The sequence below is a fragment of the Rhinoderma darwinii genome, chromosome 1, assembly GCF_050947455.1.
Source record: "Rhinoderma darwinii isolate aRhiDar2 chromosome 1, aRhiDar2.hap1, whole genome shotgun sequence".
Lineage (NCBI taxonomy): Eukaryota > Metazoa > Chordata > Amphibia > Anura > Rhinodermatidae > Rhinoderma > Rhinoderma darwinii.
In genome coordinates, this window is record NC_134687.1 from 340,287,155 (window position 1) to 340,303,417 (window position 16,263).

The 16,263-nt window shown below is 44.7% G+C and overlaps 1 protein-coding gene across 1 annotated transcript in view; it reads left to right on the top strand.

Annotated features, from left to right (window-relative positions):
• Positions 1-6,258: 6,258 nt before the first annotated feature.
• Positions 6,259-16,263, top strand: part of ACER2 (alkaline ceramidase 2) — a 31,864-nt gene continuing 21,859 nt past the window's right edge. The window contains exons 1-2 of the mRNA XM_075851754.1: positions 6,259-6,896; positions 13,374-13,488. Of these exons, the coding sequence (XP_075707869.1) occupies positions 6,789-6,896; positions 13,374-13,488 (223 nt within the window). The 5' untranslated portion in view covers positions 6,259-6,788. The remainder of the gene's footprint in view (positions 6,897-13,373; positions 13,489-16,263) is intronic.

A 16,263-nucleotide genomic window follows, 5' to 3' on the forward strand; every position in this document is an offset into this window, starting at 1 on the left:
GAATGCCTTATTTGGTACCGTCCCACCTAGGGTTGTCTCTCCAACCAATCCTAGGCACTGGGGTCTCTCTGGTCCCTGGGGACACAAACGCATAATATGGCCTCTGAGGCCGCAATACACAGAAAGTCCAGTAGTGCGTCTGCGTTGTCTTTCCCGTAGAACCCTTTTGGGAACGCTTCCGGATCCTCATGTCAACCTGGGTGGCTAGTAGGATGAGATCGTCCAGGGCAAGTGGAAAATCGCGAGCGGCCAGCTCGTCTTTAATCCCAGAAGAAAGTCCCTGCCAGAATGTGGCCACCAAACCCAGGTCAGTTCAGCAGCCAGGATACAAAACTGAATGGCATACTCGCCCACGGAGAGGTCTCTCTGGTGTAGGGTCAGCAGGGATGAAGCAGCAGCAGAAGAAACTCTCCCAGGTTCCTCAAATATCGAACGGAAAGTCCGTAAAAAGCACTGCAAGTCACTGGTCTCTGTTCCCTGATGTTCCCACAGGGGATTTGCCCATGCCAGGGCTTCGCCAGTAAGGAGAGAGATTATGAAGGCAATCCTGGTGTCATCAGAAAAGAAGGCCCTGGCATGTAGTCTGAAGTGGATCTGGCATTGGTTCAGAATTCCGCAGCAGATCCTCCGGTCTACGTCATAGCGAGGAGGTAGCAGCAAGAAGCATAGGGGATCGTCACTGGTACAGACCGGAAGTGTGGCAGGAGGAACAGCAGGAATAGGTGCAGTGACGACTGTGGTTTTGGCAACCAGCCGATGTGCAATGGCGTTCACCGACAGAAGGAGTTGGTCTTGCCGTGACTGGAGGTCTTGCACCTCTGCCAGCATGGCTTGTGTCGTCAAGGTCTCAGGTTGAACAGCAGAGTCCATGGCCCGAGCGTACAGTCACGGTCTGTGGGTATGTGGACCCACTAGGCCGCACCGCCGTAGCGGGGAAGCAGCTGGCCAAACAGAGTTCCCCAGCAATACAAAGTCCCGCTCTTGGGTAAATGAATAGTCCAGACAGTGGCCGAGGCTTTGGCACGAATGGAGATGGATGCAGCAGGTTACACCAGATGTGGCGGATGACAGCAGGTTGCGCCAGATGTGGCGGATCACACTGGACGTGGCAGATGATACTGGTTTCCGTTTGTTTCATTCAGGGTTCCGTTCATGGGTTCCCCTGACGGAAAGCTCTGACGAAATGTCTGAACGGAGCCCTGACACAAATGTGAACGAAGCCTAAAATGCTGCAAACAGGATCAAGCTTATAAGACACATAGATGGATGAATACATAGATAAAATTATACCGACCCATAATAGTCCTCACCTCAGATAGCGTCCACCCCAAAGCACGAAAGCCTTCTTCTAGGGGTGGCGCCTTTGTATCACATGCCCCATTAAATATAGGTGCTAACCAATAAGAATCGCCCAGTATAGATGGTATAAGTAATTAAATAAGACCTACCCAACTGTGGGCACAAGTGACTTCCTGTACTGGCATCCTGGAGGACCAAAAGTGAGATCAGAGCATGTGACCCCCGTCCCCGGCCCTGCGTATAGACACCAGCCAGGAAATCAAGACATCCAGCCTGGAAATCAAGACATCCAGCCCTTGCACACATGCGCATCTGGGTATTTACATATAACCAGTGTAACAGCACTGTGAGACAAATGGCAACAGATAGAGTAACATATGTGGACAAATAGCAATAACAATTTAGAAACCAAAAAAATATGAATGAACACTTGTGTGAATATGTGCATATTGAAAAAAAAAAAAATATAAGGATAAAAATAAATGCGTGTTAATAGGATATCAAAATATTATAAGTTAAAAATGTGTAATGAAAACAAATAAAAGCGAGCGAATCGTGTAAAGGGATATAGAAAAATGTTAATAAAAATATGATGCAAATAAATCAACACATGATAATGATGTGAAAAGTATATCATCTATGTGTAAGAATAACCATGTGAAAGTAAAGCTAAAATGAGGATATGTAAAAAGACTAATAAAGAATGTACAATAAAGAAAAATAAGATAATACAATAGTTCAGGTCCTCTGGGATGCCAGTACAGGAAGTTTTGGGCTCTGGCTCTGCGTCATGTGCACCCACAGTTGGGTAGATCTTCCTTAATTAATTATACCAGCTGCACTGTGCAATTCTTATTGGTTAGCACCTATATTTAAAGGGGCATGTGATACAAAAGCGTCAACCCTAGAAGAAGGCTTGCACCGAAACGTGCGTTGGGGTGGACGAAATCTGAGGTGTAGACTATTATGGGTCGGTATTATTTTATCTATGTATTCATTTATCTATGTGTCTTACTAGCTTGATCCTGTTTGTAGCACTTTGCCTGTTGGATTATACTCTGTATTGCACTTTATCACCTGAACGTTTCCTTCCCATTCTGCAAATTGTATGGACTCAGTGGAGTAACTACCGCCGTAGCAGCCGTAGCGGCTGCTACGGGGCCCGCGGCATGAGGGGGCCCGTGTCGCCCGCCGGCACGGGCCCCCACCATGGCCGGAGGCTCCACTAGCAGCCGCTATGGCTGCTACAGCACGACGCCACTGAACACTACGGCAGAGCAGGGAGGTATCTCCCCGCTCTGCCATTAAACAAAAGACATGTATCCCCTATCCTGTGGATAGGGGATACATGTGTGATCACTGGCATTGATAGGGAGAACGGGGGACTGAAAGTCCCCTGAAGTTCTCCATCACAAACCTCGGACTTCCGGGGTCTGTGTCGGCAGCTCCGTAGAAATGAATGGAGAGCCGGTCGCGCTTGTGCGCATGCGTGACCAGCGCTCCTTTCATTTTTATTGAGCTGCGCAGACACCGGAAGTCCGAGGTTAGTCATGGAGAACTTCGGGGGACTTTCGGTCCCCCGTTCTCCCTATCGCTGCCAGCGATCACACATGTATCCCCTATCCTATGGAGAGGGGATACATGTCTTTTAGTAGGACACACTGTAGGTCACATTTTTTTGGAAGGGGGGACGCTATATGGCATTCCCTACAGGGGTGGGCTGTATGACGTTCCCTACAGGGGGGGCTGTATGGCATTCCTTACAGGGGGGGGACTGTATGCCGTTCACTACAGTGGGGGCTGTATGGCGTTCCCTACAAGGAGGGGCTGTATGGCGTTCCATGCAGGGGGGGCTGTATGGCGTTCCCTACAGAGGAAGGCTGTATGGCGTTCCCTACAGGGGGGCTGTATGGCGTTATCTACAGGGTGCTGTATGGCGTTTCCTACAGGGGGGCTGTATGGTGTTCCCTACAGGGGGGCTGTATGGCGTTATCTACAGGGGGGCTGTATGGCGTTATCTACAGAGGGGGCTGTATGGCGCTATACAGCCCTCCTGTAGAGAACGCCATACAGCCCCCCTGTAGGGAATGCCATACAGCCCCCCTGCAGGGAACGCCATACAGCCCCCTCCTGTAGAGAACGCCATACAGCCCCCTCTGTAGAGAACGCCATACAGCCCCCTCTGTAGAGAATGCTATACAGCCCCCTATAGAGAATGCCATACAGCCCCCTGTAGATAACGCCATACAGCCCCGTGTATAGAATGCCATACAGCCCCCCCTTTAGATAACGCTATACAGCCCCCCCTGTAGAGAACGCCATACAGAGTCCCCCCCTGTAGAGAACGCCATACAGCCCCCCTGTAGAGAACGCCATACAGCCCCCCCTGCAGGGAACGCCATACAGCCCCCCTGTAGAGAACGCCATACAGCCCCCCTGTAGAGAACGCCATACAGCCCCCCTGTAGAGAACGCCACACAGCCCCCCCATGTAGAGAATGCCATACAGCCCCCCCTGTAGATAACGCCATACAGCCCCCCCTGTAGATAACGTCATACAGCCCCCTCTGTAGATAACGCCATACAGCCCCCTGTAGATAACGCCATACAGCCCCCTGTAGAGAACGCCATACAGCCCCCCTGTAGAGAACGCCATACAGCCCCCCTGTAGAGAACGCCATACAGCCCCCCCTGTAGAGAATGCCATACAGCCCCCCTGTAGATAACGCCATACAGCCCCCCTGTAGATAACACCATACAGCCCCCCTGTAGAGAACGCCATACAGCCCCCCTGTAGATAACGCCATACAGACCCCTCTGTAGATAACGCCATACAGACCCCTCTGTAGAGAACGCCATACAGCCCCCTCTGTAGATAACGCCATACAGCCCCCTGTAGATAACGCCATACAGCCCCCTGTAGATAACGCCATACAGCCCCCCTGTAGATAACGCCATACAGCCCCCCTGTAGATAACGCCATACAGCCCCCTGTAGAGAACGCCATACAGTCCCCCCTGTAGATAACGCCATACAGCCCCCTCTGTAGATAACGCCATACAGCCCCCTCTGTAGATAACGCCATACAGCCCCCTCTGTAGATAACGCCATACAGACCCCTCTGTAGATAACGCCATACAGACCCCTCTGTAGATAACGCCATACAGCTCCCTCTGTAGATAACGCCATACAGACCCCCCTGTAGATAACGCCATACAGACCCCCCTGTAGATAACGCCATACAGCCCCCTCTGTAGATAACGCCATACAGCTCCCTCTGTAGATAACGCCATACAGACCCCTCTGTAGATAACGCCATACAGACCCCTCTGTAGAGAACGCCATACAGCCCCCTCTGTAGATAACGCCATACAGCCCCCTGTAGATAACGCCATACAGCCCCCCTGTAGATAACGCCATACAGCCCCCCTGTAGATAACGCCATACAGCCCCCTGTAGAGAACGCCATACAGTCCCCCCTGTAGATAACGCCATACAGCCCCCTCTGTAGATAACGCCATACAGCCCCCTCTGTAGATAACGCCATACAGCCCCCTCTGTAGATAACGCCATACAGCCCCCTCTGTAGATAACGCCATACAGACCCCTCTGTAGATAACGCCATACAGACCCCTCTGTAGATAACGCCATACAGCTCCCTCTGTAGATAACGCCATACAGACCCCCCTGTAGATAACGCCATACAGACCCCCCTGTAGATAACGCCATACAGCCCCCTCTGTAGATAACGCCATACAGCTCCCTCTGTAGATAACGCCATACAGCCCCCTCTGTAGATAACGCCATACAGCCCCCCTGTAGATAATGCCATACAGCCTCCCTGTAGATAACGCCATACAGCCCCCCCTGTAGAGAATGCCATACAGCCCCCCCTGTAGAGAACGCCATACAGCCCCCCCTGTAGAGAATGTCATACAGCCCCCCCTGTAGAGAACGCCATACAGAGTCCCCCCCGTAGAGAACGCCAAACAGTCCCTCCTGTAGAGAATGCCATACAGCCCCCCCTGTAGATATCGCCATACAGCCCCCCTGTAGATAACGCCATACAGCCCCCTCTGTAGATAACGCCATACAGCCCCCTTTGTTGATATCTACAGGGGGGGCTCTAAAAATGGCACTATCTACAAGGGGGGATTGTGTGATACCCAGGGGAGGGGGGACCCCAGTCAAAAGTTTGCTATGGGGCCCAGTCTTTCCTAGTGACGCCCCTGTATGTACTATTCATTTTTATTGTTACCTAATACCATTTGTTGTATATTCCTGTACACTTTCTGCATACCTCTAGATGTTGTTCCTTTGTCGTTCTGTAGTCGTGTGTCTCATTTTTTATTGTATGTTTTCTTACATGTACTATTCTTGTGAATAAACTTTTTATGTCATGTCTTTGCACATCTTCTCTTTTTTGGTAATTAATTTAGTTTTTTAGGCTGCCTTCCTGATGGCCCTCTATCCTTATAAATCAGTTTAATACACATGCCTTTCTATAATCTAGAATATTTCATAATTCAGAACATATCAGGTCCCATTAATGCCAGATTATATTTTATTGTTGCGTCTTATATGCATAGTTTTATGACTTTATTCTTTTTGACTTGGCTCTAAACAGTGTTGCCAGCCTAGCACATAGTATGTTCAACTGGTTCTTCTTGCTGACTGCCAATATCAAGCTATCTTACGCATCAACAAAATAATTGTGACATGACCTAGAATGTTTTCCTCGCACATGTACAATGCATGCCTGTGTATAATAAATGAGTTAATTTACTAGTTGGCACCGATACCTGTGCAGGTTCTTAAATAAAGGCATTTAATAAAGAAAGACTAGCAGCAGAGGCTGAGAGAAGACATCCCCCACACATACACAGAGGAGGGGCATCTCAGGAGGCGGATGTGACTGGCAGACATGATAATCTAGGCTCAGCCTGATACCCTGCTGCTGCTACTGCTTCATGTAAACAATCTGGAGGCTGGCAGAGGGTGGATGCAGTGTATGTGCATCACTGGTGCCACCCACAGGGAGGGATCACCTTCTGCTTTAAGTATAAGCTGCAGATGCAGGATCTAGCAGATGGTAAGGAACAGACTGAAAAGGGACGAGCTGTACACTGAAGCTGCCTTGTCCTTACAACAGACCGTTTGATCCTCCTTATAACGGCAATGTGGTGGGTGACTACTGAACTGTAATATCTATGCAGGATTCATTGAAGTAGCTTCAAAATATATACACAGGATTCTCAATTCAGTGACGAGACAGTGATCTAGGGCAGTGCTACAAAACTGAGGTGCCAGTTATTAAGTGTTCATCACCCTATTAGTTGTATATCATCATTGCCAAGAGACTCTACGGTCAACTACAAAGACTTCTGTGAACTCAGAGCACAAGGAAGACAAGAATTGGCTTCTCCCTGGTGTCAATTGCAAGGGTGAAAAGTCACATATCTGGCCAGCAATCACAAAAGTCATTCTACTATGGCATCACTGAAGATATGGGATCAGCTACAGGCTGGGAGCTCAGAGGTGGACTGGTGTGAAGACAATTACAAAATCGTCCCCACTATCGCAGAGTTTTACAATACGGTTAGTATTAGACTATACGTCATTTATTTTCTGTCCTATTTGTTTTTTTATTAATTTATCACAGATATTATTAAATTAAATCAAAATATTAGTACATAAGGGGCCATAGATTGGCAGATTAGTTTTCTAATCCAACCAATATCAATTAAATGTGTCTAAAGTGTTAAAATTGAGCTATCTATCTATCTATCTATCTATCTATCTATCTATCTATCTATCTATCTATCTATCTATCTATCTATCTATCTATCTATCTATCTATCTATCTATCTATCTATCTATCTGTCTAGCATCTATCGTCTACCTGTATCCAAACAAATTAAATTTATATCTGTGGTCATAGTGGCAAAGTGGTAAATCTCAATAATTTCTTTCCTGTTGTAATATTTTGGAGATGGCTTAAAATGAATTTGCGTCTATGGCCACCTACTATTGCAGATTTGGAGTTTAGAACCTGTGCTTTAAATAGTTTATATATGTGCCCTCCTGCCTGCCTTACAGGATGATTCTTTGGGTAGAGTACTGTCATAGGGTGCATTTTGAGGACATTGTTATGGGTTACCATAATATTCCATCTAAATTTATCCAGCAGCTGTTTCTGCTCACGTGAACACAACAAATTGTAACAAAGTTCGACCAGTTCTGCGTGTTTATGGTGACATCTCGGGTTTGTAAGGCCTCTTTTACTGTCAGGCGAAAGCTCTCAATACTTTGTGATTTATTTATTTTTTGCTTGAGTCAAGGGGCTTTGTGGTTCCTTTTAGCCCTTATCATTCTAACTTTCTTGTTGTTTTTATTTGACGGAGTGAGACAATGCTAAGGAGTAGAACCTAAAGATCAACTGAACATTTTTCATGTTAATCATATATTTGGCCAATAGAAAATCACGTATCTACATGTCATTTACACGCAGAGATATTTTGGAATAGCAAAATCTTTATCCTAAAGCCGAGTTCAGTGTATTTTGTCTTGTGTTTGTTCTTTTTTTGTATTCACTATTAAAAAACATTAGTCATATAGCATGTAAAACAGCAGAAATACAGGTGAGTTTGTTTAGCTTTTATGTTTTTTCCCATTGAGCTTAATACATTTCTTTATACTGACGCACGCACGCACACACACACACTTACCAAGCAAACCTCACACAAATGATAATGTACCTTGCCGCTCTGTGAATCTGGAGCTCATTTCACATACGGTTTTGATCCTTGAGCAACAAGCTCTTGACCTTTTTGAGGGCAATATGCAAAGTATAGCTGGCCATCATCATTGGATGTATGTTGGCAGAACCCTCGATTTCGGCGGGACCAACCAACCATCTAATAGGTATGGCGGCGTCCCGACTCTCCGCTGACAATAAATGTAGAGAAAGAGAAGGGCTGGACATGTTGAATCTCAACATGTCCTATCCTTTTGTTCATTTCGAGATAAGCTGCCACCAGAGAAGTCTGGCAATGGCTTTGTCCCTATTGAAAACACATGTACGCTTGGCCGGTGCATGTGTATGGGGGAGTCGTTAGAAATAGCTGTTGGCCAAACGATCTCAAGTGTATGGGCAGCCTAAGGCTGGGTTCACTCTTTTCTTTTTTTGTTGCATTCTTTAAATGCTGGAAAGAAAAACACATCTGAAAAACACAAAAATGCATGGGTATTTTAAAAACGTATGTGTTTTTTTCAGATGCTTTTTCTTTCCAGCATTTCAAAATCAGAGGGACACAAACATAATTATTTACTCTTAATAACTTTAAAGAGCAACTGTCTGAAGGATCACACTTTGATTTGAACTAGAGCTGACTAAAGACATTCGATTTTTGTTAGTAAATCTGGAAATTTTGAAGAGATCTGATGACGATCGTATGTCTATAGGGTTTGGCAGACCGTGGGCTGAGAGCTGCCATGGGGGAAACAAGGACCCGATAAGATAGATTTTTCCAGTCCAATCAGAGCATGAACAGGTGTCAGGGAAGCCATTTAAACCTCCCCCAGTCCCGCTCAAAATATGCATGTGAATGGAATAATCTGGATTGTTAACTGTGGCTCATTCAGAATAATCCTAGTAGTTAATCTATAATAACAAGAGCTGGCCACCCCTTTTCTATTGGGATTGCTAGTGGATGTGCGTGCATGTGTATGGGGGTAGGTCTGGAAGAATAGTTCACAGGCAAATGAGGCACAGCTATCTAAGGCTAAGGTTTATGGCCACCTTTAGTTTCATTCACAGCAAATCTGGTTTAGATATTGAGGGGAATAGAGAGTGATCTTGTAGTTGACATACTGCTGTTATGGGAAGTCAGTTTGTTCTAGTACTGTTCTTTTGCATGAATATGTTAAATGATTTATAGGCAGCGGTGTACCCAGGTGTTCCTCACACCCACTTATTAGGTCACATGCACCTAGGTAGTAGCTGGGGTAGCGTCAGGAGGTTTACCACTCTATGTTAGGGTAAGAACTGAGAGGTTGTCATGAGTTTTTTCTGTATTATGCTTGTCCCATTGGCTAAGGCCCCATGCACACGAACGTGTTTTTGCGTCCGCAATTCCCCCGCAAATCCACGGGAGAATTGCGGACCCATTAATTTCTATGGGCCCATACACACTATCCGTGTTTTCACGGGTCTCCGCATGTCCGCAAATCCGTGCCGCAGAAACTCAGGACATGTCTTATTACGGCCCGCAAATTCGATGCGGACATGCCCATAGAAGTCAATGGGCCCGTGGAAAATGCGGGTACACCTCCGTGTGTCAACCGCAGTTTGCGGATTTGTGGAAGTGTTGCTAGGCGACGACCGGGAATTAGTTCTGTCGTCATCCTGTTTTACCTAGGCTTTTTTTTTTTTATCCGCATTTTGCGGATTACATACGGATGTACTGCGGATTACATACGGATGAACTGCGGAGGACATTTCACGGAACACGGTCCTGGAATTTGCGGACCAGAAAAACACTACGGTCATGTGCATGAGGCCTTAGGCTTGAGTCATCCTGTTTGATTTAGTCACAGTAATTTCGGAGCAATGCAATGTGGTTTATAAGAGATCAGATTCTGATTATTGTCCTGTATATGCATTTTATATATCTTCAAAGCCGAGAAGTTTTTACATTATATAAACATCTCTTTGAGATAGCAGCAAGACAACAAATATTTTATACAGTGCTTGACTTCAGTGCCCAAAAGAGAGAAGCAACCTTTGTAGTCCCCATTAGACCTCTTCACTTGTCTGCCTTTAGTTTTGCAATAGGTAGAGTCCACCCCTAGGCCACTTATACATGGCAGTATTTAGGTCAGCATTTTGCATAAGTATTTGGAAGCCAAAGCCGAGAGTGGGTCCAAAACACGGTAAGGCTATGTTCACACGGAGTATTTTGGGGGAGGAATATCTGCCTCAAAATTCCGTTTGGAACTTTGAGGTAGATATCCCTCTCCCTGCACGCCGATTTTCGCGGCGATTATCGCGCCGTTTTTCGCCCGCGGCCATTGAGCGCCGCGGGCATAAAACAGCGAGAAATACGCTTTCTCCTGCCTCCTATTGAAGTCAATGGGAGGTCAGAGGTGGAAGCGCCCGAAGATAGGGCATGTCGCTTCTTTTTCCCGCGAGGCAGTTTTACTGCTCGCGGGAAAAAGATGCCGACGCCTCCCATTGAAATCAATGGGAGGCGTTCTCGGGCCGTTTCTGCCGAGTTTTGCGACGCGGTTTCCGCGTCAAAAAACTCGGCAAAATACCCCGTGTGAACATAGCCTAAGAGGTGCAAATATTTCCATTATACTTTTCTCTGTTTGTGTTTCACTCCTGGCTTTGGCTTCAAAATACTGATGCAAAAAACTGACCAGAATACTGCCATGTGAAAGTGGTCTTACAGACCTCTAGTAATATGTTGAGAAAACAGGCAACATTTTCAGAGACTTTGTAAATGTGTTTATTTAATGGCTTAAATTGTGGTTTCATAATATTATTTTATTGCCAGAATCTTACTGCTCGCTGCAGGAGTGATGGGAGTCTGCAGCACAGTTTTGGATGTACGTCTGCAGATTTTACATTCTCATATCATATACCTCACGTCCTCTTTACTATACACTGTATTTATGTTGACATCTCGATTATCAACAATGACAATTACAGTGTGTGTTTCCTTTTAAATGCATCATGACAATAAAGTATTATACATGTAAAACCATTTAAACTAAGTGCTTACCAGTGGCGAAACTACCGCTGTAGCAGTTATAGTGGCTGCTATGGGACCCGAGGCATGAGGGGGCCCGTGTTATGGGCCGGGCAGCACGATCCCTTCATGCCCGGTGGCTTCGCTAGCTCCAGGCATACACTATTTTTCATGTCTTGTGGGTATTGTGGACTGGTTCTGCACAGAAGTGAATGATCCTTCTCATAGTTGAGAACAAACTCCATTGACATGACCTAGCTTTTTCCATATATTGGACTGTAGTTATTATCATGCTATCTCTGTGGGGAGCTATAAGGCCTAGTTCACACAGTGCAGATTTTACATGCATTTTTTAAGCCCAACCCAGAATTGGATTAGGGAGAGGAGCTCCTTTAAGGCCTTCAGTTATGTATTTCTTCTGTATAGGTTCCGTTCCTGTTTTTGCCTTAAAAAATACACAAAATCTGCAATAAATCTGCACTGTGTGAACAAGGACTAAGGGTGAGTTCACATGTGGCAGAAATGCTGTGTATTCGGCACCAAAAATCACCAAGAATTTACAATACATATGGATGGGATTTTCAAAACCTTATCCCTACATAGTGAAAAAAGTATTGTTAAATTAAAAGCAAGCTGAAAGTGAAATGTTGTAGATCTTCACAGTAGATTCACACTTTGTATTGCATCCGCATCTATTGTACTGTATGGTTCGATTAAGACGGGCGTTGCGCATCTCTGACGTGAAAAACTGGCGTTTTTCACGTCCGAGGTGCAACCGTGCTCTGCGCTGTGGGACGCGATATCACGCATCCCCCATTGACTAGAGTCTATGGAGGGATGGGTGAAGTGTTTAAAAATAGGACATGTCCGATTTTCACACGGACCCTTCACACGTTCCGTTAAAATAACGGCCATGTGAACGACCACATTGAATTATATAGGTCCGTGTTTCAACGGCTGTCACACGGACGTATAACACGTTAGTGTGATTTATGCCTAACGCGCATTTTTTATGCCAAGTCCACAATAGAAAATATCCACCACGTCTAAACCCCCCTAATAAGAACTTTTTAAAGTATAGTGTACATTGCTATCTTTTCCAATGTAATCCATATAAGGCAGTACCTCTATGTAACCATTAGGTGGAGGCACATTTAAGGGATTTCTTATAGAAGGATAATCATTTACTATTAACTAGGATGTGATTAAAAGATTAGTTATTGCTCTCAGAAAAAATTTGTATAGGCAAAGCGAACAGAGTGTACTTCTTGTGTCCTTTATGTCGCCAGATACACAGGACTCATTTCTTGTTTTTATCAAAATGTAGCTTTATATCAGATAGAAAATAATTGACATCAATGTCAACACTTGCATGCATTTCTCCCTGCCCAGTCAGCCTTAAGAAATATTAATAATCACAAGATCTTTAACGACACGCATTCTCTCCATGGAAAGAACTTCAGATTCTATTAAATTAGAATTTTTATATGGGACCATTATGCAGTGTTTAGTCTATGAAAGGCGAGTGTTTTCATGCATTACCATGCTTTTTACATGCATTCAGTAGTATTAAGTTACATATCATAGTTACAAACACCATAGAGTACTAAAACACAAAATCATATATTGTATAACAGTGTTCCCTAGCCAGTAGTTCGGGAAACATCTGGCTCTTGAGCCCCTTGCATGTTGGCCGCTTCAGATATTAATGTGCCCTAGTAGCACCAGGGAGGTCATAGCATTACTAGAACTTTGTTACCAGAGTCGGAACTATATCACAGAGAGTTAAAAGTGTGTAGATTTTTGATCACCAAGGGCCTCACTGCTGGGATCCCCACCTATCATTAGTACAGGGGGCCCGGGTGCCCCGTTTCTGTTTATAGTAGTCTGTACTTTTGCCAATAAAGGCTGCAGAACCAGCAGTGAGAATATGAGATGTATTGCAGCACGGCATGTTATTAAGAACTGGACATAGAGGTGAGATTACGTAAACTGCAGATTCTGCCCTGCATAACTGAAGTGCTATATTGTAAATTGTGATGTTAGAATTACAGGGTCCAGAAATACAGAATTATCATTTATTAATCATTAACGCAATATTTGTTATAAGTCACGTTATTGAGAATGCTGATATCTGCCCTACAACGGGTTGGTCAACACTGTGGCAAAAAAAGAACTGATATTTGACACTACATTATACTTCACACATTCTCTTAATGCTTCTATTTTAATACTTTACTTCTTTTTTTTTATATTTTGCGTTCCACTTATTTGCTTAGCTCTTTGATTTTTGATTTTGACTTTCTTTTTTATATTATAGATCAGCAACATTTTGTTTTTTGTGCTGCCACCCATATGCATGTTCCTGTTCCGTCAATATGCAACTTGCTTCAACAGCGGGATATATTTAATATGGACCCTGCTCGTAGTGGTTGGTAAGTGGAACACTAGTTGTCTTTTAAGCATGACGTGTATGGGAAGGAATCCTGATCAGCTTCCTGTAGCATGCATTTCAACAAACCTTGTCAATGTTTACATTCTGGACTTCAGTACGTAATATTCCAGCAAAACAATTGTTTTCTCATTGTCTGCTTAGAACTTCCGGCTATTGTCAGACTCATTCATCTGACCCAAGTACATACAACACATGACGTTCTAGTGAGGTAGATTATGTTCTTTTTTATTTACGCAGTTTAATTACTAATTTTTTTTTATATTGTTTCCACTTAGCAAAAATAGTATATAATCAATTTTGCTTCTGTAGTTAACTATTCCCTTTCCCCACATTTCATCTATTGCGAATGAGCTCATTGCATACTGTGGACTAAATACACAAGTTGGATGGGTCATTTAGACATTTTAGCATCCTTAAAAATTTTTTATTCAAAGAGATAAGCAGATGTGATACTATTATCAGAGGGCTTTTCCAAGTTTTAACATTGATGGCATATCACCGACCCCTAGACGGAAGGGACCGCAGTGTCCCATTGCATTTTTTTGTTGTTTTTTTTACAGACACAGAAGACCGCGTTTCTACTTAGTTGGGTTAAGTAGTCGTTCTGCTGAATGTGCCAGGAACCTGTTTAGACTTTAATGTGCCCAGTGTATATGTACATACTCTGAATAGCCATCTTATCAAATTTTCTGCAGGAATATTGGCACATACGGACAGGATAGCTTCTCGCAGTTGCCGCTAAAGTGTCCTGCTGCCATACGTTAAACAGCTGCCATGAAGAGATGAACTTGGTCAGTCACAATGCTTAGGCAAGCCATACTGTTCAAATGTCCATCCACATGTATTCAGAGTGTGCCAAGTAAACAGTCCCCATACCATTACTTCACCTCTACCAGCCTGAACTGTTGACACCTGACAGGAAGGGTTTATCTACTCATGCTGCTTCTAGCAAATTCTGACCCTCCCATCAGCATGGTGTCACAGAAATCTGGATTTATCTGACCAGATGATGTTTTTCGACTGTTCACTGATCCACTTTTTGCGCTCATTTGCCCACTGGTGTCTTGCCTTTCTGTTTTCCTTAGACAGCAAGACCGTGTGCATACCGCTGATACACCCCATTTGGCTAGGGGGAAATACGTAGCCCTATAACAATAACTCAAACGAGGCTTTCTTTATTTTATAACATGGGTTGACACGAGGTACGGCCAAAGCGTTATTATATTTATATTTGTTTCTTTTCTTCGCTTTTATTTATAACAATAACTGATTGCAACAATGTATACCATAACTTATTACCCGAATGCCAGCCTGCCTAAGGCAGGGCATGTAGGTCAGATCTCTACCCAACACCGCCTGCTGTGACACCAGTATTTGCCATACAAAATTGAAAAACAGACAGAAACATGAAATAACAGAACAAAAACGTCCGGGCATACTGACAATCAAAGGGGAAGTACATATCCACAAGATAACAAAATGCCTCACAGAGCGTAAAAAACTGTCTACTCCTTTGTTTTCAAAAAGTATTGTCATCTATTTTTTTTACGTTTTTTTTTTAATCTTGATTTATTGTTTTTTTTGTAATATATTTATATTTACATAGTTACGTAGGTCATGCATCTCTGTCTGAATCTTCTGTACTGCGGTCTTGGGCTGGCCAGCGAGTTCCATGGCCTGAGCGTACTGTCACGGACACGGGGTATGTGGACCCACTAGGCCGCTCCGCCGTAGCGGGGAGGCAGCTGACCAGGTCACAGTCTATGCGAAAGTCAATGGCAAACAGCAACGCTTGGGTACCTGAAATAGTCCGGACGGTGGCTGTGGCTTCAGTACGGATGGAGGCTGGTGTGGCAGGTAGCGCCAGACGTGGCGGGCAGTATCCGATAGAGCAGAAGACACTGGACGTGGAAGACGACACTGGACGTGGCAGACGACACTGGACGTGGCAGAAGGCACTGGACGTGGCAGAAGACACTGGACGTGGCAGAAGACTCTGGCTCAAATACCCACAAAATCTCTCTCAGACCGGAGCAGGCAAAACTAAATTGGGTATGATCCAACAAATACCCTAAATAACATATATAAAGTACAGTTAAGTTTACCGCTCAGACGGCGCTGGTAACAGTCCAATATCATTCAGTATGGACTCTCTCCCAGAAAAATGCAGTGGACAGTCCGCAATCCAATGAGGGTGTGGATGGTAATTCTTATCCTTGTAGTTCCACCAAGCTCCTTATTGTCTCTCTCCACATTCAAAAAACTCCTGGTAGGAAAAGGATCTTATGTCTCTAATAGATGGAAAAAGGAAGACACATAGTGCAACACCCTCTGAAAAAAGATTGCTCCACGTCAAGTTTAATCCATACTCACAGAAGTAACAAGAAATAAAAGCATCAAGGTAAGTAAAAATCGTTAAAATTTCTAGGCGGCACGCCAAACACTCTCGCCCGACCTGGGTTTCGCCCTTCCGGCTTCCTCTGGGGCCCGACCCTGGCAAGGGTAGACCATTCACAGAGGCAACTGCCAGGGGTCTCTACAGACGGACTGTTGGTAGTCGAAACCGATCCACTATATCCTGCTGGATAAAATTAGCAGCAGCTCCAGAGTCAAGATAGGCGGAGGAAGGATGTGATGTCTCTCTGTTGACGATGGCCACAGGAATCGATAATCTGGAAGAGGTTTTAACGTTTGGAGACGTTCCACCTAGAGTTGCCTCTCCAATCAACCCTAGGTACTGGACTTTCCCGGTTTC